Here is a 20250-nt window from a genome sequence, read left to right on the forward strand (position 1 = left end):
ACTGTCTTTACTTATTTATTGTATTTATTGCTGGTCTTCCTTCAGGAGGACAGGATTTTTGTCTGTTTGGGTCTCTTGATATGTCCAGGGCTAGCATTGTGCCTTGTACATACTGGGAAGTGAATACATCTGTGTTGAATGAATGAATGGTGATCTCATTGTAGGCTTCGAGGGTGCGGATCACTCCTTCCTTGTTACATTCTCTGTTCTGGCCCTGGAAAAATGCACGCTATACCAAGAGTTCAACAGGAAAATAACTATCTACCATTTCAGAGTCTATACCTCGGAGCCCCAAATGGGGAATCCTATAACAAGTTTTCAAGAAAATAATCTAGAATGAATGGCATGTATGCTTCATTTACAATGTCAGTGGATACCATAAGGCTGTCATCCATTTCTTTTAGTTAATCAACTGATAGTTAAGCTATTGATTGGATAATACAGACCTCTCTAACAGGGAAAAGAGGAGATTCATTAGAAGCCATTAAGTCAAGCTAGTGAAATAACAAGTATTATTAAGCATCTCCTACAACTCTTAAGTTTCCCCAAAACAAGGGAGAAAATTGACTACCATTAAAAACAACCAGGAGCCAGGACAGTAAAAGGAGAGGTTGGGGCCTCTTTGCATATTCTGCATGCATTTCTGATTTCTCATGCTCAAATGTCTGGTAACTTTTTTGTGTGTGTGGTTAAATGTTTAAATTGAATACCAAAGGAAGGATGTTTCAAATAAATCATGCTACAACTAGGCAGACAACTACACTTAAACTCTCCATTAGATTTTCCCCTGAAGCAAATTCTTAGTCTGTCTTTGTAACCATCCCCATGGTGCTGTTAGCAGGGCAGAGGACAATAAAGAGGGGAATTCACGATGCAGATTGGATATGAAATGAGAAACTTCACCCCAAATAATTTAAAATAATTACTATAGGCAAGAGCAGACCACTTTACGATATTACAGAATATTTTAGTATCAATTTGTGAAAAACACACTGAATCATCAGATTTTATACTTGAGTAGCTCTTGAAGATGACCTCGTCTAAAGATGACCTAATCCTCCCCTGGTTATTTTATAGATGAGAAACCTGGGATGAGAGGTGAAGTGACCTGTCTGCAGCTTTTATATCCAGGCAGGGAGCTGAAGTTAGAGTTCAGGCCTCTTAGATATTTCCGTTATGCTTTCCTGTCCATTGTTCTCATCTGTGCAATTTTTAACTCATATCAGCAATGGCTGATCTCTTAGTTATGAGTCAGGGAGACACATCACCTAGGAATTATGATCTCTGAGCTCTTAGGAGAAAAGTTTAAATTAAGAAAATAAAGCTGTACTGAACATGCCACAGTATTCTTAATGCCTAAAGGAATAGTTCTCATTAGAAACTGAACTAAGATGACCACTGATTCATTAGCAGATCCAAACTCCTCAGTCTTGCAACCACAGGAAGTTTCCCTCCCTCTCTCGATGTTTAGTTTGATGCGCCCCACAATGATATCTGTGCTCTATTCAGGTCAATTTTCTTCTTCCTTCTCATTTAATTTCTACCTCTGTGACTTTTATTCACAGCCTTCCTCTTTATTGAAACGCTTTCCAGAGTTTTCTAGCAGTCTGCGATGGTCTCTTATGTCCAAGATATTTCAGAACTTGCCTTCTCTCCACACTCTGCCCTCACTTAACCCGACACAACTCCATGTACTCCTGCAGGCCCCAACCTTTTCGAACACGGATCAACATGCCCTCACTTAACTGGAGGCCAATCTGCTGAACAATTCAGCTATCCAGAACACAGAACCAAGAAATAAGCAAAAATCCTCTAACTTCTAGGACCAAAACAAAACAAAATAAAGTGAGATTCAAGTGACTTTACTCACTGCTAGTGTCACCCTATCCACTAGGCACGTGGGCACAGTGGCCAGGGACCATAAAACTTGGAAGGGCCCACAAAAATATTCTTTTTTTTTTTTTTTAAGTAGGCTCCATGCCCAGTGTGGAGCCCAACGCGGGCTCGAACTCACAACCAGGAGATCAAGACCTGAGCCAATCATCAAGAGCTGGACGCTTAACTGACTGAGCCACCCAGGTGCCCCTCTCTTTTCTTTTAAAATCAGAAGAAAACAAAGAACTTTCAGGTCAAAAAAATGTCTTCTTGTTGTTTTTAAAGATTTTATTTCATTTTTTATTTTTTTTAGGTGGGGGAGGGACAGAGGGAGGGAGAGAATCAAGCAGGTTCCATGCCCAGTGCAGAGCCTGACTCGGGGCTTGATCTCATGACCTTGAGATCATGACCTGAGCCGAATTAAGTCGGATACTCAACTGACTGAGCCACCCAGGCACCCCTAAATATTTTATGTTTAACTCTACACCCAACGTGGGGCTCAAACTTACAACCCTAAGATCAAGAGTCACACAGGCACCCCTAAAAAATGTTTGAAATACCAACAGTTGGAAAATAAAATTCTGAAATTTTTTTAATGGAAGAAAGGGCCCATGTAAGTCATAATGTGGCCCTGTTCGTAGGAAAGCTCCTCCAGCTCTTGTGACCTGGTTATTCTTACTTTATAAACAACTCATGAGTCCCGGTGGTTGCCTTTTTTAGTTCACAGCTGACCAGAAGCAGCAAATTAGCAAAGTGGGAACCATCAGAGGCAGGTAGGCTAACACAATTCAATGGGATTTTGCAAGTCACAGCTAATAGCAAAACTTAAGAACAAGAAAAGGTACAAAAAAAACTAAAACAAAACAAAACAGGGCACACTGGGCCGATTTCATGACTACCTGGACAGAGTTGTATACATTCCAACAGTTCCTGCTGTTACCCATGATAGTACTGACCCATGTGATTATGATTTGTAATGATGATCCTTATTCTTTAACACAGTTCAGACACCAAAAATGCATACAGCAATTTTTTCCTCTTGAAAAAGGCTAAAGTATAACAACAATAGATATTTAAAGAGGTTAAGCTTTCATCATCTGAAAAAAAATAAAGCTTTTGATTTCTTATGAATTCCTATTCTTGTCTCCAGGGAAACTGAATATGCCACATGAAGCCTGAGATAAGTAATTATACACAAAACATATCCTTACATTTCCAAATATCAGTTAGTGTGTAAATAAAAATTTGCTAATTCTGGCATAGACGCACCCTTCACCGTCTCTCCTCATTGCTTCAGAGCTGGAATTCCTTAGCGTGGCAGCATGGCCCTGATAAACCACCCTTCTACTCATCTTTCAAGACCAAGATCAAGAACTATTTGTGGAACATTTGCAGATTTTCTCAGTAAAATGGACTGTGCTTTCCTTTATATTCCACTGGAACCCACACAACTTATAAAACTAGATACATCATGTTTACACATCTCTGTCACTGGATTGTGACAGGGATACAAAAAACAAAACCCTTCCTTGGTGGATGAACTAGAAAGAAGCGTGCAGCTTCTCTGCCCCACCCCCAAAGTCCCAGTACCTTGTAGGAGCAACTCTCAGGGCTAAGGTTGCCAGATAAAGCCCCAAGTATGCCCCAAACACTACACGAGATATACCAAAAATTATTTGATATCTTTCTAGAATTCAAATTTAACTGGGTGTCTTTTATTTGTATCTACCAAATCCAGCAACCCCACTCAGAGCAGATGCAGCCCCCCACCAGGGTGGATGGCTTGGTGAGCAGGGTGTGGGCTGAATGTTAACTCTCAATGGTCACTGACTTTGTACACACCTTGTTCACCAATTGCACAACTGATCAGGTGGTCCTGGATTATAAGCTCTTTGAGGGCAGGTACAGTGTCTCATTCATCCCTTATTTCTACAGTGTGGAACAAAATGCTTATTAAGTGCACATCCCAGGGAAAGCATATACTCTATAAAGTCATATTTCAAACTTGCATGTCAAAAGAAATTATTTCTGGATGGGGAAAAAAAACCTTCCCATTGCCCTTCCATGGAACTTAATACAATTGTCACCATCTATCTTCGTCAACCTTGGTCAGACTGCCATTCCAGCATCAAGAGTTCCTACTGGAAGCACAACACTGAGCGGAATGCCAGGTGGGTCTCCAAGGACAACTGGGAGAGGCATGAGACACTTTCACACTTCTCCTCTCAGGACCACAGGGCGTCTTACAGACCAGACCTTAAATTAAATCAGCCTTACAAGAAAAAACAAGGTTAAAAAAAAAATTACACATAGACAAGCTTAGAGACAAAGGTACATTCATTTAACCGTTAGGCAAATAGCAAATCAGTTGGAAAGATTGGAATTAAAGAATTTTGACAGTTATATGCTGCTAGTTAAAAATGAAAACAATGGTATACACATTAAGTTTTTTTTCCTGATTATAAAGTAATAAATGCTTACTGTTGAAAATTTATAAAATATAGGAAGCAATAAAGCAGAAAATAATCACCTATAATCCTGCCATCTAGGGTACAGCAGGTGCCTTCAAGATAGAGAAATAATAGAACTTCCTTTTATTTTTGATTGCATTCTTCAAAAAAATTTTTTGTGTATGTTTTAAAATGAACATCATCTTATAGAATAACAGATGTATTAAAACGTTGGGAAGATAAGCTCATATGCTTTTTTTTACTGGTAGGGGTACGCATTCAAAAAGCTGGGGGGCCACTGACATAAAGGCAACCAAAAGGAACAATTTTGGCCTTACACCCCCTCACCCCCAGTTCTTTTTTCTTTGACTGAAATCACACTCGGAGAGCAACTCAGGATTAAGTGAAAGGTGACTTGACAGTTACGCAGGCAGTTTCTGACACAGACTCAGTTTATATAGACAGTGGGTCACTGGCTGGGTGGTCAGAGTTTTCCATCTGACTGGTTAACTTCTCCCTGTCTTCCCTTCCCATTATTGCCCCTCTTATTCTGGAAACTGGCCCCCTTCTTCCGCTTGCTCCAGGGCTGGCTAAGGCAGACAGGGGCTGCAAAGAGCAAGATGGCTGGCAGAGAAAGCTGCTATGCTCTTTCTTCCGGATTTCTAGGGCTGGTTTCTCCAGCAGCAGCCACGTGGAGCTGAGCTCCTTTGATATGCGTTGTTTGCTTTGTTCGTTTTATATATTTTTTGTGTAAGGAAAGACGACAGAGTTTTCTTTGAAGTGAATAATAAACTAATAACTGAGTTGTGCTTTGCCATTTGCAGAGAACTAAAATAAATACTTATTTTATTTAATTCTCACATCAACTTCAATATTACTATTGTTCTTATTCTAGAAAAGTGAAAATTGAGGCTCAGAAGTGGCTGAATTCAAATTCAAGTCTTTGAATTCGAACCCCTGTGCTCTTAGTTACACCGCCAATGCTAGTTCTATGTGTAGTTAAGACCCACCATCTTCAAAATACCCATTCGTAGTAAATATTATCATCCGCATAGCCTAAATGGTTTAAAAAAAAAAAAAAGGAAAGAAAAGGCGGGGCCACTCAGATTGTCTGAAGCCTCCCCAACGTGAGGGGCAAGGAAAGTTGTCAATACGAAGATGTGGCTATAGACCAAGCAGTGACTTAAAAAGATCAAGACCTCGTTCCACCTACATCCCAATAACTATGAGGAATATTGACGGACTGTTCCGGACCTTTTGTAAGATTCCTCTTACTGGCTCTTCTTACCCAACAGCTGTTATGCCATGCAGTATAAAGCCCTAGGAAATCTCCAAAGATCTGTATACTTGTTTCAGGGACAAGAAGGCAGGAGAGAAGCTGTGAGACACTACTCTGGTCCACCCTAAGTTAGGAGAAAAGGGGAGCTTCAGTCACAAGCAACAGGTGGCTTCAGGGGAAACGCAAGTAGGTGGGTCAGTCCTTGGAGGCTGAAGATAAATGTAACAGGTAGTGTCCTCAGGGATCTGACAATGGCCAGAAGCCCTGTTCCTCCCTCAAATCCTTACCCTGTTGAGCCCTGAACCTCCTGTGTCTAATTCATTCTTCATTTATAATAGGGATCTCTAATTCTCAGACCCGAGTACTTAGGAAGCTTCTAAATTCCAGCACATGGGAGAGAGGGAAGCAGGGCATACTTATGTTTTCCCAGTACTGCGAATGAGGGAAGCTGTATCTGGGCACTCCAGGCTGGAACTCCAGCTCACTTTCTGATGATCTGCTATATATAGCAGTTGCATGTTTTAGTTTTCCTGTCTTACAGGCTAAAAAGATTCTGTGGACTATCTAAAGGCACCTCTTTAAAAACAAACAAACAAACAAACTGGAAAATACATTTCTAGTTTCATATAATAGTCTTAATGAAATACTAGACCCTCTAAGAACTTTGAAACAGCCACAAAACAGGAACAAACAGAATCTGAGATGGTCAACCCTTGGCCCCAAGCAATGGGAATATTCCAATCAAGAGAACATCCATTCTCTTTTCGAAGATGTTAGGATAAGACTCTATAAATCAATCCTTTACAGATGGCATGCTCTGTGGACAATGGCAGGTTCCTCCTTTTCAGTAACTCCATGCTCTTCACAATAAAGCATCAGTACCTTCTACCTGTGTAGTCCGCAGGTTTATAGAGGACCTCACGATACATTATCTTCGTTGGCCATCAATGGGGCAGGTATGGCAGGGAGAATTACCTCCATTTTACAGATGAAGAAAGACACAAAGATATTAAGGGACTAGTTCAAAGTTGACTAAGCTACAACTCAAACTCAGGTTTTCTGACCCCAATACAAAGAGCAACTTCTGCAGAGGGGCTTCCTCACAAGATTCATGGCGCTGAGGAATATTATGGTACTAAAATCAACACTTTTCTAACACTGACGTCATGTCACAATAACATATTTATGGCAATAATGCTAAATGAAGACATTCTGGCAGGGAGAGAATATTGTGTCTCAGTACCATTAGCAGTTCACCGATGATTAAACTTCAGATATTTAATTTTGAGTTAGCTGAAAATGGTGTATACATGTCTTACAATTTTTTGTATTCATTAATACCTATTATAGATGTGCTCTACCAAACCAAACAAAAACCCTATTTTGAAAGTATGTTTTTTTTTTTAAATGTGTGTCTGTTTTTATTTATTTACTTGATTTATTTTTTAAGTAGGTTCCACACCCAACGTGGGGCTTGAACTCACAACCCGGAGATCAAGACTCACATACTCTACTGACTGAACCAGCCAGGTGCCCCTGAAAACGGTTTATTTCAGCAGGTATCTGTAGCAATATTTTATAAAAGGACTCACTAAATTTCTTTCACTAGTATATATGTGTGTATATATATATAGAATGTGTATATGTAGAATGTAAATATATATAATACTCAATATATATGTAGAATGTAAATATATATAATATATTCAATTTACATAGAACTTTCTGAGACAACCTACTATACTAAGCGAAGTATAGAGAATGTCACTGACTTCATAAATGGAAAAACTGGGCCACTGAATTGTCAACCATCATACAACTTTTCTTCAACAAAGCAGTGCAATGCACAAGCCATCACATCAGTGATTACGATTAATGTGTCTGGCAAAATGACTACACCTCTTTCCTAAAGTGGTTATACATCTTATTGAGTCATATTGTAGTTATTAGCCAGAGTTAATTTTGAACAGATAGATGGGGAGATACTCATGTTTAGGCCTGCATGATTTGGAGTCTCTTCCATTATCTGCTTCTTTCGCTGAAGCAACCCAAAGGCTGAAGAGTTGCTTAATATTACCAAGACTTCCTAATAACATCTCCGAATAAGACTGTACTCAGATGTCGTGTCAGGATTACATGAAGAGCAATCTTGTCTAGAAACTGGTGATGTTAAAATCCACGGGACAAACAGACCTGCCCGAGTTCCCACTGGCAGCTCACTATAGTTTTTTATTGGTACGTGATGCCAATGCTGGCTCTAAACCCTATTTCTTTCTTATTAGGGAATATTCCTAGGTGCCAGAGCAGCAAGGAAGTTGTTTTTTTCAATAATGTTTACTTTAACAAAAACTCTAACAACCGCTAGGTCTGAATTCTACTTCAGTAATACTGCTATGAATTCAGAGTGGTCTTCTCTTGTAAGAGTTTACAGTTTCCAAAGAGTTTTCCAACTGGTATGCTGCAAAGGAGTTCCAGGTAGACAAAGATAGCAGTTCTCGTCAGCCCTGGGGAAGGCTGGGTGGCACGTGGGGCGGGGGGGACTATGCTGAGAGTGGTGGCAGCCATTTACCCGAGTACCTCAACAGACGCTACCGTTTTCTATATACTATTACACTGAACTCAAAGAGGAATGGTTCTTCATAAGTGACAAGGCCAATCTGGTAGCTACAGATGCAGTCTTCCAATCTGATTCCCCGAAGCGTCAAGTAAACCTAGCACTGAAGCAGTCAGGTTAATGGGTTTAACTAACTACTCCCGCACTTGTTGAGGAAACTGGGAAGTCATGTCATTTTAGAGCTTGAGGAGTTCCTTTGCGGGCACTTTATCTTGTCTCCCAAAAAAAGAAAAAAAGAAGGTGCCAGAAGAGCTTTCTGAGAAAAATAATAAAGCCGTCGGTGCTGCAGGTTGCGGGAGGATTTACCTGGCCTTACGGCTTTCCTACCGCTTCTTCCTTGACATTAAGACTAAGGCTTTCATCCTCCTGTCATTGAAAAGCACATTCCCCTCAACTTCCATAAATCTGCAAAACCTGAAAAGAGCCCCAGTGTCACTGAGTAAAAGAGCCGGCTTTAGGAATCTCACTGGAAGGAGGGGTGTCTTCAAGCCTCTCACTGCTAAGCCGGACATTTCCTAACACTGGACAAATTGTACATCCAGCTCGGGGAGGGTGAACTGCAGTGGTCTTTTACCCTCCGAGCCAATTGTTAGCTTTTCACAGGAATCAGCAGGGAAGCACATGTGAAACCTCTGTGGTGCCGGTGAGCACCCCCATGCCTTGTGTGACTCTGCATGTAGATGAAGCAGGCTGGGGGCTTTCGGAGCCGCGGCCGGGAGTTCTCAGAGCAGCCCTTTTCTCCCGCGGGGCTCCCTGCTGGGACAGCCCTTTTCAGTGTTCTACCCCCCCTCGATCTCTTCTCCTGCACAACACAGGGCAACTTGATTGAAATAAAGACCTAGGGAACATGTTTTATTTTCTCCTGTTCAATCCATTTTAGAAAAGCTTTTAATTGGTTTTAAAAAGATGCTAAACAAAATGTGATGATGTTTTTCAGTCTTCATGAACTACAGATACCACTTTTTATACTTTCAAAGGGCTAATAAATCAATCATGAAATTAACTCTCCAGCTAAATTTAAAGCAAACCCACTGAATACCGGGTTCATTAAAAATCTATGCATTTACTTAGAAAAATTTAAAATTCAAAGAAAATTATCCTAGTAACTGAAATCTGACTTGAATTTTTAGTCCTACACTGAAAATCCAAGACCAAAGCAATCACAAAGGGGAAAAAAGAAGGCTTGTGAACCAGTTTTAATAAGCCAATTTACAACGAGGGAGGGGTGTGGGGGAGGGGAGGAGGAGAAAAGAGAATATCTTGATACATAACAACATAGTGCCCCTGAAGGGATTCTTTTATTTGAGCATGTGCACACATGCACACATAATTTTTCTGTGTGAAAGCTGGAATTACAACAAATACAATATTAAGGATTCTGTGGCTGATATGATTACTATATTGTATACATGCACAATTCCTCTTTTTAAAGAAAAATGCCTTCAACTTCTGTTTTCTGGACAGTGATAAAAATAATAGTTTTCTACCGTCCTATGTGGCTCTACAACACTCAGATTCATACATTTTTAATATTTAATTGAAAACATCTGAAAAACCTAACATGGATAATGGTTTGGTGAATTGAATGCTTCCACTTTAGAAAGACAAATATTCTTGACAGTGGATCAGCCTGAAAATTTTCCCTTGTTCTTCTGAGAGAATACACACTAATTTAAAAAGCAAGGTGGTACACAGAAAGCATATTTTCATCTTGTCAAATGTACGCCAACTAGAGATATTTGAAACATTAACTTCTCCGGCCACTGATGCACTTACATAGCAGGCCAGGTCAGAGTCACCAAATTCTGATTAATGACAGGCTGGTAATCCTTAAAAGAGAATCCCTGCCATTTCCAATCACTAAGGCAACCAGATCTATCTTTGACTTCTTACATATTCCTATACCCTTCCTTTTCAGTCCTTAGAAAGTGCATTCCACATCCCTTTTTAATGATCCAATCCCTGTTTCTAGGACTCCTCCCAAGTTGGGCCATGTACCTGGGATGCTCACTCCTTGCTTCTAGCTCTCCCTATAACCCTCCTTTCATCAATTAAGTAGCTTCTGCAATCACTTTCTTCTTTAAAGTACTGCTTTATTGAGATATAAGTCATAGAACACACAATTCACTGATTTACAGTGTACAATTCAATGGTTTTTAGTATATTCTCAGAATGTGCAACTATCACCATGATCAATTTTTGAACATGTGAAACACCCCAAAAAGAAACCCCATACCCATTAGCAGTCACCCCTCATTCTCCCTATCCACCCCTCCAAGTCCTAGGCAACGATGAATCTACTAGATTCTGTTTCACAGATTTGCCAGTTCTGGGCCTTTCATACAAATGGAACCAATCTGTGATCTTTTGTGATTGGCTTCTTTCACTTAGCATGTTTTCACGGTTCATCCATGTTGCAGCATGTAACAGGACTTCATTTCTTTTTATTGCCGAATGATATTCCATTGTATGGATATGCCATGGTTTATTTGGGAACTTCTGGGTTGTGTCCACTTTTTGGCTATTATGAATAATGCTGCTTTGAACACATCTACAAGCTTCTGTGTGGACATATACTTTCATTTCTTTGGGGGTATATACCTAAATTGTTGGGTCATATTGTAACTTTATCTCTAACCTTTTGAGGAACTGCTAGGTTATTTCCCAAAGGCTGCACAATTTTTATGTGCCTACCAGCAGTGTATAAGGGTTTCAATTTCTCCATAGGCACAGCAACACGTTATTATCTGACTTTTTGGTTATAGCCTCCCTGGTGGGTATGAAGTGGTATCTCACTGTGGCTTTGATTTGCATTTCCCTGATAGCCAGTGATGTTGAGTATCTTTTCATGTGCTCGTTGGCCATTTGAAATTTATTTACTTTTGAATGTTTTCACTTTAATCATACCTTGCCAAATATAAATTACAACAATACAAAATAGTTAAGCCCACCAAAATGAGCACTCAAAAAATATCTTTAGAAGTATGTTATCTATATTTTTATTGAATAGGTTATTCATGAAGTACAGACTTCTGCCAGACGCCGTGAGATTTAAAAAACATTAGATAATGTTCCTTTCCTCAAGAATTTTACATTTTTACAAAATGGAAAGTTATTTCTAAGTCTTTAATCAAAATGCTGCAAGTCTTTTTAATATGCTTTATTTATTTCTATCAGGATCTATTTTGGATTACAAATAATTCTCAATCAGGGAATGTCTCTCTGTTTAAATAAATGTATTTAACAATGTAAAGGACAGTTTGAAAAATATCATTGAAAAATTATTCTTCCTTCTCCCAAATGACTTCTAGCATAAATTCTTTTTAGCTAAAGATTGAATAAGATATATTTTTTTATTTTTTTTTTTAAAGATTTTATTTATTTGTTAGAGAGAGCACGCGGCGAGAGAGAGAGAGTGAGCAAGGGTACAAGCAGGGGGAGCTGCAGACAGAGGGAGAAGTAGGCTCCCCGCCGAGCAAGGAGCCTGATGCGGGACTCGATCCCAGGGCACTGGGATTATGACCTGAGCCGAAGGCAGACGCCCAACCGACTGAGCCACCCAGGCGTCCCAAGATATATATGTATTTTTAAAGACTTAATTAATTTATTTGAGAGAGAGAGAGAGAGCACGAGCAGGGGGGAGGAGTAGAGGAAGTAGGAGGCTCCCTGCTGAGCAATGAGCCCAAAGCGGAACTTGATTCCAGGACCCTGGGGTCATGACCTGCTTAACCAACTGAGCCACCCAGGCGCCCCTGAATAAGATATAAATTTAAATGCCTGGAGAAAGTCTCCCAATCTAATAATTTTCAAAATGCTATTTCATAGGAAAGGATTTTTTGGTATGTGATATATACGGATATTGGGGTTATTTACTTTTTCGAACAACTTTATTTATAAAGATTTTATTTATTTATTTGAGAGAGAGAGAGAGAGAGAGAGAGAGTGTGCCTGTGTGAGCAGAGGGAGAGGGAGACAAGTAGACTTCCCACTGAGCAGGGAGCCGGGCACAGGGCTTGATCCCAGGACCCTGGATCATGACCTGAGCCAAAATCAAGAGTTGGATGTTTAACTGACTGAGCCAACCAGGTGTCCCTTTTCCAGCAATTTTAGATTTATCTACTTACATATTTATTGAAGGAATCAGAGAAAGGAAAAATAAATACTCCCTTTTCTAACTTGAGCCTATGTAGGATGAGCTAAAACTCCAATTACTGGGAATGATGGTTTATGGAAAAATGATTACAAAATTCTTACAGTGCATATATATATATATATATATATATAGTAAATTTTCAAGGTTGTTGTACCTTAGGTTTCTTTTCACTATTCTAGAAATACAAAAAACCAAAAATATCCTAGAAAATCAAGACCCATCACTTTTAGTTCTAACACACACGCACACAATTTTAACTGTTAAATTAAAAAGCAGATTCACCAACTTAACATGAAATATTTTCCATACAGCCTAGTTAATATCTCTAACTTCAAATACAAGATTCCCACAGACATTAAGATGTTTTTCAAGTTACCCCTTTGTATCTGTCTTTGGCATTTCTCAAAGGTTACAGCACACAAAATCAATCAAGAGAATTTGTCTTGTGTCATAGCTAAACATGCTCTGGCAGCCTCTACATAATTAACATATTTAACCAACCCTCACAGATTACTTTTAAATGTGTTAAGTTACCAAAAGCACCAGTCTCCAGTAGCCACATCAGTAAAAATACAACCACATGAACAAAGATCCTGGCTATGAACTCCCTCCTCAAAAGTGCCACATGACACAACAGAAATAATTCAAGCTTAACTGTAAACATTTTTTAAAAAGAAAAGAAAAAAATCTGCCTAGAGGAAATAAATATCCCCAAATATAATTTCTTAGGAAAAATCTATCAAATGACAAATGAAACAAATGGGAATGTATATTCAATCCCTTCTACATGAATATAATGATCTCTCATGGGAGATGAAGGTGGCTAGGGATGTGAAATAGTCTGGGGAATTTACAAAACAACAAAAACAGAACATTAATCAAAACTAGGGTTTTGGGATATTCAGAAAGGAAACTTCTCTGTTAAAAAAATCATTTACCTTAAAACAGAAGGCCAGACTAGATGACTTTTCCAAAGCCCCTCAACAACAGAATTTTATGTTTATGATTGCTTGCTTATTTAGCAGCTTATTTGCACCATTATATGCAATATAACTGGAAAAATTCTGTGAAAATGTTTCTTATGCTATTTTTACCTGAGGAGGTGCCTTTTTGAGAAGCACAAGAAGAGCCTGTAATACCAGATTAGAAAATCGAGGGCCAATAGGGACATAATCTGGAAGAGAAACATTGCTATGTTTTAGGGATTCGATACACATCTGCACATATTCCAAACATTCAGATTTTTCTGCATCAAGAGTAAACATAGTCCTAAGTAACTGTCATGCAACTAATGATAATTAGAAAAATAGTATCTGCAATAACTTAAAAGCTTAAAAGATTATGTAAGAACTCTCATCCGTAAATTTTTTTTAAAAGCTTCTAAATATCCATTTTGAGTTCAGGTAGACATCTTTTTTAAAAAATTTTATTTTATTATGTTAATCACCATACATTACATCATTAGTTTTTGATGTAGTGTTCCATGATTCATTGTTTGCATGTATCTTTGTCTAATATTCAGAGACAGTTGTTTTTGTTTTTTTAAGGAAGAAAAAAACCCAGGTGTATTTACCAAGCATTTCCAAGAAATTACTGCAAACTATGGTAATACAGTAAGCTCACAGGCAACAAAATATACTAGAAAATGAGTAGGGGGGAAATGGCAATTAATAATGTACGTAAGGTACTTCAATATAACTGAAATGATGGTAGGGTCACTAAGACTGGTCCTTAGATGGTGAAGAACAGAGAACTTCCTAAAATTTTCTGTTAAACTTCTACTAATTCTTCAAGATTCAGCACAAATGCCCCTCCTCAGCTTTCTCTGCATACTGCATATACATGCACCCTTGCCTTATGCTTAGAACTACCTTTACGCACCAGCCCTCTGAAGTCAAAAGTGATCTTTCCCTTTTCTGAATATCCAGAACACATAGCACATTCTACTTCGCAATAATTTTTACCAATGTGTTACAACAACAGCATGTTACTTATTTTTTCTGAGACCCTAATAATTCTAGCACAGTAGTAAGGGCTCAGCTTACTTGTCGAATAAATGAACAAACAAGTACAGATAATAACTATTCATACAAGTGAAAATATACTCAGAGGGCACACATTCCTGACATAGTAGTGTTGCTATGACCACACATCTCAATTGTGTTTAGATAAAGGAATTTACACAGAGCTATGAGTTTGTGCTTAAAAGCTTTTAAAGAAATAATCCTATAAACTAGGCTGAAATGTATCAAAAATAGCAGACCAAAAACCCCAGGTCACTAGATAAAACTATCACATTAAGAAGACCTCAGATACACCTTATTACATATAAGTACGTCTTTGCTTTATAACAAACATTGCCTTAAGAAACAAGAAAATAAATAACAGAGGACCTAAAGCAAGTCTGAAAATCACGAGGAAAATGTGGTAAGAACAGTTAACCTGAAGTCATTACTACACCATTTTGGATAGCTTAAGAAGGGATTACTCAGGTATTTTCAGAAGTTTATGAAGTCACCATGTGGGTTCAATTTCAATACAGTTATCACAGCATCCCGAGTCACTATTACAATGCATTTATTCCAGATTTATCTAATTTTTGCAGTGAAAAAAAAATGTAAGTAACAACATTTTTCAGGTATTTACTGGAATATTACACCTTATGAGTTGCATACAGGGACTCTCTTATTATTCATCTTTGTATCCTGGGTACAAAGTGTGTTGGGTAGCAGTGCATTTTATTTTATTTATTTTATTTTTTTAAAGATTTATTTATTTGACAGAGAGAGACACAGTGAGAGAGAGAACACAAGCAGGGGGAGTGGGAGAAGGAGAAGCAGGCTTCCCATGGAGCAGGGAGCCCGATGTGGGGCTCGATCCCAGTACCCTGGGATCATGACCTGAGCCGAAGGCAGATGCTTAATGACTGAGCCACCCAGGTGCCCCTGTAGCAGTGCATTTTAGCCTAAGAGATGGTTAATCAATATTTTTAAAAAATTTTTTAACTGTACAGCACCTGTAAACATTTCAGAATGTTTTCAACACTGTTATCCCATTTTTGTCTGCACAATTACTCAATGGGATAAGTAAGGAAGGGAACACAGCCTCTGTTCTTATAAAACAGGCACATTTGATTTCATTGCAAAAATTAGGTAAATCTGGAATAAATGCATTATAACAGGGACTCGTTCTTATAAAATAGAGACTGAGGTACAAGAGAACTTGCAGCTTCTCCCAAGTGTTATTTCACTCCATTCATAGGCCCTTCTTCCCGTAGTTCTGTCAAAGTTCCTAAGTGGAAATTCTGGGCTACAGGCAAGCTCAGAGGTACTAAATAGCAAATATATCCATCAATGGAAACTACTAATCATTTACTATGGGCAGAGAACTCTGTGGAAGAAACAAAATAATATGAGGTATGGGCCCTGACGGGAAAGCAGTTTATGATGGAGTTACAGTCATAAGGCATATTTAACATGAATACCATCACTGACTTCAGATGTAACAGATAACATAATTCCTTGTAAGACAAAGAAAAGTATTTTTATTGCCCTATAGTTTATAAATACCCGTTATTTTTCTCTTGCAATTTGTGAGACATTAGTGTAATGTGGCAAAGATAGTACAATGGCAGAAGTTATGACTTACCAAGCAGTCTTTCAATGTCATCCACAACGACACAACTAAGCTGGGATTTGTACGCATCATCAAAGATCTGGAAGAAAGTAAAACGATTTATTATCTCACTCCTCTCCGAAATTTCCAAGAAGATAAAATTTAGTTAATTCTTTTTTTTAGTTAATTTTTAAATTTAATTTAGTAATTTTTTAAGTTAATTCTTGAGTAATGCCTACACAAAACATAGTAAAACACCAGTATTTCAGACTCTCCTACATTAGAATTTAACAGATAATAGGATTTTAAAACTAAGAGTTCTTAAAACTTAAAAATGAGGAAATTGAGGCCCAAACAGTTAAATGACTTGCTCAAGATGACACAACTGGATCATGGCTGAGCAAGGAGAAGGGTAATGCTGTTTTCAGCCCCATGAGCTGGATGTGTCACACCTGGGCATGCTGAGGAGCAGCTGGTCAGAATCAACTGACAAATCCCATCAAGTGTATCACAATGGTCTCTCCTATGTCAGGAGCGTGACTTCAGTGTTGTGACTCAAGAGCTAGATGGAGCCACAAGGGATGGGCAGAATAAAACTGAATGTCATTCTATTATTGGTGAGAATTGTGGCCCTGTTAAGCAGGAACAACACTGAGAGAACAGAATCTTGTTCACTCAAATCAGACCATAATGGTCAAAATATTCACAGAAGAATTAGTTGGTTATAAAGAATTAGATAGATGTACCTTTAGAACCAGACAAAAGATAATAGTACACTGTCTTAAGACAGTGAAAGAAATGCAAATTAAAGCAAGCAGTAAAGGAAGCTATTATACCCTGACAAGGATGTAGCAATCTCAAGCCAGACAGAAGATTTAATTTATGTATAAGTTGGACGTAAGTGCCCACAGCCTTGAGACCAGCCTTTTCATAAATATGGGGGTTCATATTCTAGGGACTATAACTGGGGTTCAGGGCACCCCATGGATGTCAAGGGTAAGAATTAATTTCTGCATCCCAGCCCAGTCTCCCTGGTTGATAAATAACCTCAATGCACCAAGATGGTAACCACCCCTCCACCCATCTTGCTTGGGGTGGCGTAATATTCCTTTGTGGTTATCTTTTAACCAGAGATAATTAAGTATTAGGCACAGAAATAAAGTAAATCACGTCTTCAGTATTAATATTTTTCATATTAAATTTAAAGACAACTTGTGTATAGTTGGTCTCGAAAGTGTTTGTAACAATTAAGAAAATTTACCGTCAAGATTAATAATTAGCCTTACTAGTTCAATTTAAATATGCCACTGAATAATTCATTTTGATAAACTTTTACGTTGGAAGGTAAAAGATAAATTTAATAGCTTTACAAATGGTAAAGATAATCTAAGATTCACCATATTTATATTATTAGTTGTATTTTAATTTATTACTAAACACATATAATTATAGTTACTTTGAAACTCAGTGTTTTGTTAGACAAACAACTGAAGTACTTCAAAGAGAAAATAAAACATTTTAAATGTGTAAATATAGTTTAAAATATTTACAGAAATTTAATTAAGCTGTAAAAGTCCCCTTTTAAGCAACTGCTAAATTTCACTAGACCTACAAATAGAATAAGAGATGTAACTGGACTTTTTTAAAGTTTGTTTTCTTTGGTTTTAAATTACAAAATTTTAATATGTTGACTTTTCATTTTTTAAACCTTAAATTAGCTATACATGGTCTTTTTTATGCTCAGAGGTCACCCTCAAAGATGCAAAACAAAAACATGGCAAAACAAATCAACTCATGTTGGCAATCCAGATGGTAAGTTTCTCCCAACACACTATCAGTTCTTTAAGGTAGGGATTGTGTCCTCAGTATTATGTATTCAATGTCTGACACTGCACTGGTGCTTAATAAATGTCTCCTGTACGCCTATATGAAAGAAAGCCTCTGTTGCTTTCCTTTGCACCATCCCCTTTACCCCTCAGTCACTCTCCCATATTGTGTTAAAATCCCATTTACCCTTTCATCCTCAGCTACCTGTCTCCCCATTGGATTGTGAGGTGGATAAAAACTTGATTCATGTCATCTCGAGGACCCAGCACAGAACAGTATTTATACTTGCCCAGTGAATTCAGTGGTTGAAACAACACAAGTCCTAACTCCATCTTGCCATAGATCACTTGTCTCTGTTCTGCTCTGGTACAGCATTTTGTATACTGTGTACATATTAAGGATTCATTACATTCTTCCTTGTATTATACTAGAATATAAGCACTCTGAAGGCAAGTACTATCTTAATTATCTCTGTATCCTCATACCATTTAATATAATGCCTTACCAGAAAGTAATCAATAAATATTGACTGCAAGAATAAATATGCATTTTATTTTATTTTGTTTTTTAAAGATTTTATTTATTTGAGAGACAGAGAGCGAGTGCATGAGCAGAGGGAAGGGGTAGAGGGAGAGGAAGAAGCAGACTCTCCACTGAGCAGGGAGCCCGATGCGAAGCTCGATCCCAGGACCCTGGGATCATGACCTGAGCCCGAGGCAGATGCTTAACCGACTGAGCCACCCAGGTTCCCCATAAATATGCATTTTATATTCAAGCAGAAATATCGAGTGAGTAGTTGGAGACATATGACTGAAGTCAGGGTATGGAGCTCACCTTCTGGCAGTGACGCTGAAACCATGAGAGGGGAAGAGACCTCAAGGAGAAATGGCAGAGGTAGAAGAATAACAGGCTAAGTACCAAATCTCGGAGTGTTACAAATATTTTCGAATTGCCATTATGCATCAAGCATCAATGAAGGCAATGGAGAGAATAATGAATGAGACAAATATGATCATACCTTTCCAAAGCTTGGAGTAGGGGAAACAGGTCACAGGTAACCATAATAAAGCATGACACTACTATGCTGGAGTAAATACAAGATGAGATGGTAGTATACACAAAAGAGCTATGGCAGTTGTTGGGGATACCCACACATATGCTGGTTTTCTTTCTAGCATGTGGTAGGATTGTAGTTCCCCACCCCCTCTCAAGGCAGGGATGACTATGGGGCTTGCTTCAGCTAATGAAATATGACTGAATATACACCATTTTCTAAAAGGAGCTTTAGAGCTACTGCATGGTTCACCATATTCCCTTTATCCTGCTTTGGCTATCATGATCTCACATGTGAGAGGGAGCTTCTATTATGTGTAAGTTTGAGTCTCTGAGAAGCTACAATGAGCAGAGCTCCTTCTCTGAGCCATGATGGACATGTAGTATGAGCAAGAAATAAACTTTGTTATGTTAAGCCACTGAGATTTGGGGGTTGCTCATTATTGCAGCAAAACTTAGCCTATCCTAACCAACATGGAGGATTATGGAGTCAACACTGGTATCCTAAATTTAGGACGTGGCATTTAAGCTGAGATCCGAAGGATAAACAATCAGTGGAAAATGGGGAAGAAAGTGGTTCAAGCAGAGTGCACTGAATATTAGGAGGCTCAGAGCGAGAAAATTCAGGAGCACTGTAGGAACTGACATATAGTCAATAAGAATTAAAATGAAGAGGTGTTAGTGTGTTATGCACGGGGAATGGTAGGTGAGAGATGAAGCAGAAGAGGTGACAAAAGAGCCTGGATGGTCTTACAAATTTCATACCAGCTGAAAATTTATTATAAAGGCAATAAAAAGCCACTAAAGGATTTTAAACAATGGACCACCATGTCAGGTTTATGATACAGAAACATTTTTCTTGCTGATATACAGAAAAGCATCAGAGGGAAGTAATCATTGTTTAATACTGTAGAACCCCCGGTGAAAGATAATGTGGTCTGGAGGTGGGAAGGGGAATGGGTGTTCTGATAAATGGATGGATTCTAGAGATATTTAGGAGGCAGAACTGAAAGGACTTGGTGATGAATGGGTGTGGTAATGAGGAAGAACCTAGAGTTCAGGGTCCTTTCTGGTTTGGCTACTGAAATAGAGGACAGAAGAGAAACTGGTTTGGGGATGGATCATAGGTACATGTAAAGAGCAGGGAAAGAGAAGCCCTTTACCTCTCTCCGTATCACCTACCGCCCCCCCCGACAAAAAAGAGAAGAAAAACAGGACATTTATTTCAGCCTCTTGATACATAATGATCAAGCTTTGAGTTGGTGAATCCAAGACAGGAGAAAAGTTTAGAAGTAGTTTCACAGTGGTTCTTGGCTATGTTTTTTTTTTTGAAGACTGGACCAAGATAGCAGTCAATGTGGTATCCTATAAATTCCGGTGATGT

The 20250-nt window shown here is 38.5% G+C and overlaps 1 protein-coding gene across 4 annotated transcripts in view; it reads right to left on the bottom strand.

Moving 5' to 3' along the window:
- NSF (N-ethylmaleimide sensitive factor, vesicle fusing ATPase) overlaps nucleotides 1–20250 on the bottom strand; it is a 157631-nt gene that overhangs the window by 13498 nt on the left and 123883 nt on the right. For all 4 annotated transcript variants that reach the window (XM_027625135.2, XM_027625136.2, XM_027625137.2 and 1 more), the window contains exons 16-17: nucleotides 16020–16086; nucleotides 13466–13545 (exon numbers count right to left, since the gene is read on the bottom strand). In XM_027625135.2, coding sequence (XP_027480936.2) covers nucleotides 13466–13545; nucleotides 16020–16086 — 147 coding nt within the window. The remainder of the gene's footprint in view (nucleotides 1–13465; nucleotides 13546–16019; nucleotides 16087–20250) is intronic.

The sequence above is a fragment of the Zalophus californianus genome, chromosome 16, assembly GCF_009762305.2.
Source record: "Zalophus californianus isolate mZalCal1 chromosome 16, mZalCal1.pri.v2, whole genome shotgun sequence".
Classification (NCBI taxonomy): domain Eukaryota; kingdom Metazoa; phylum Chordata; class Mammalia; order Carnivora; family Otariidae; genus Zalophus; species Zalophus californianus.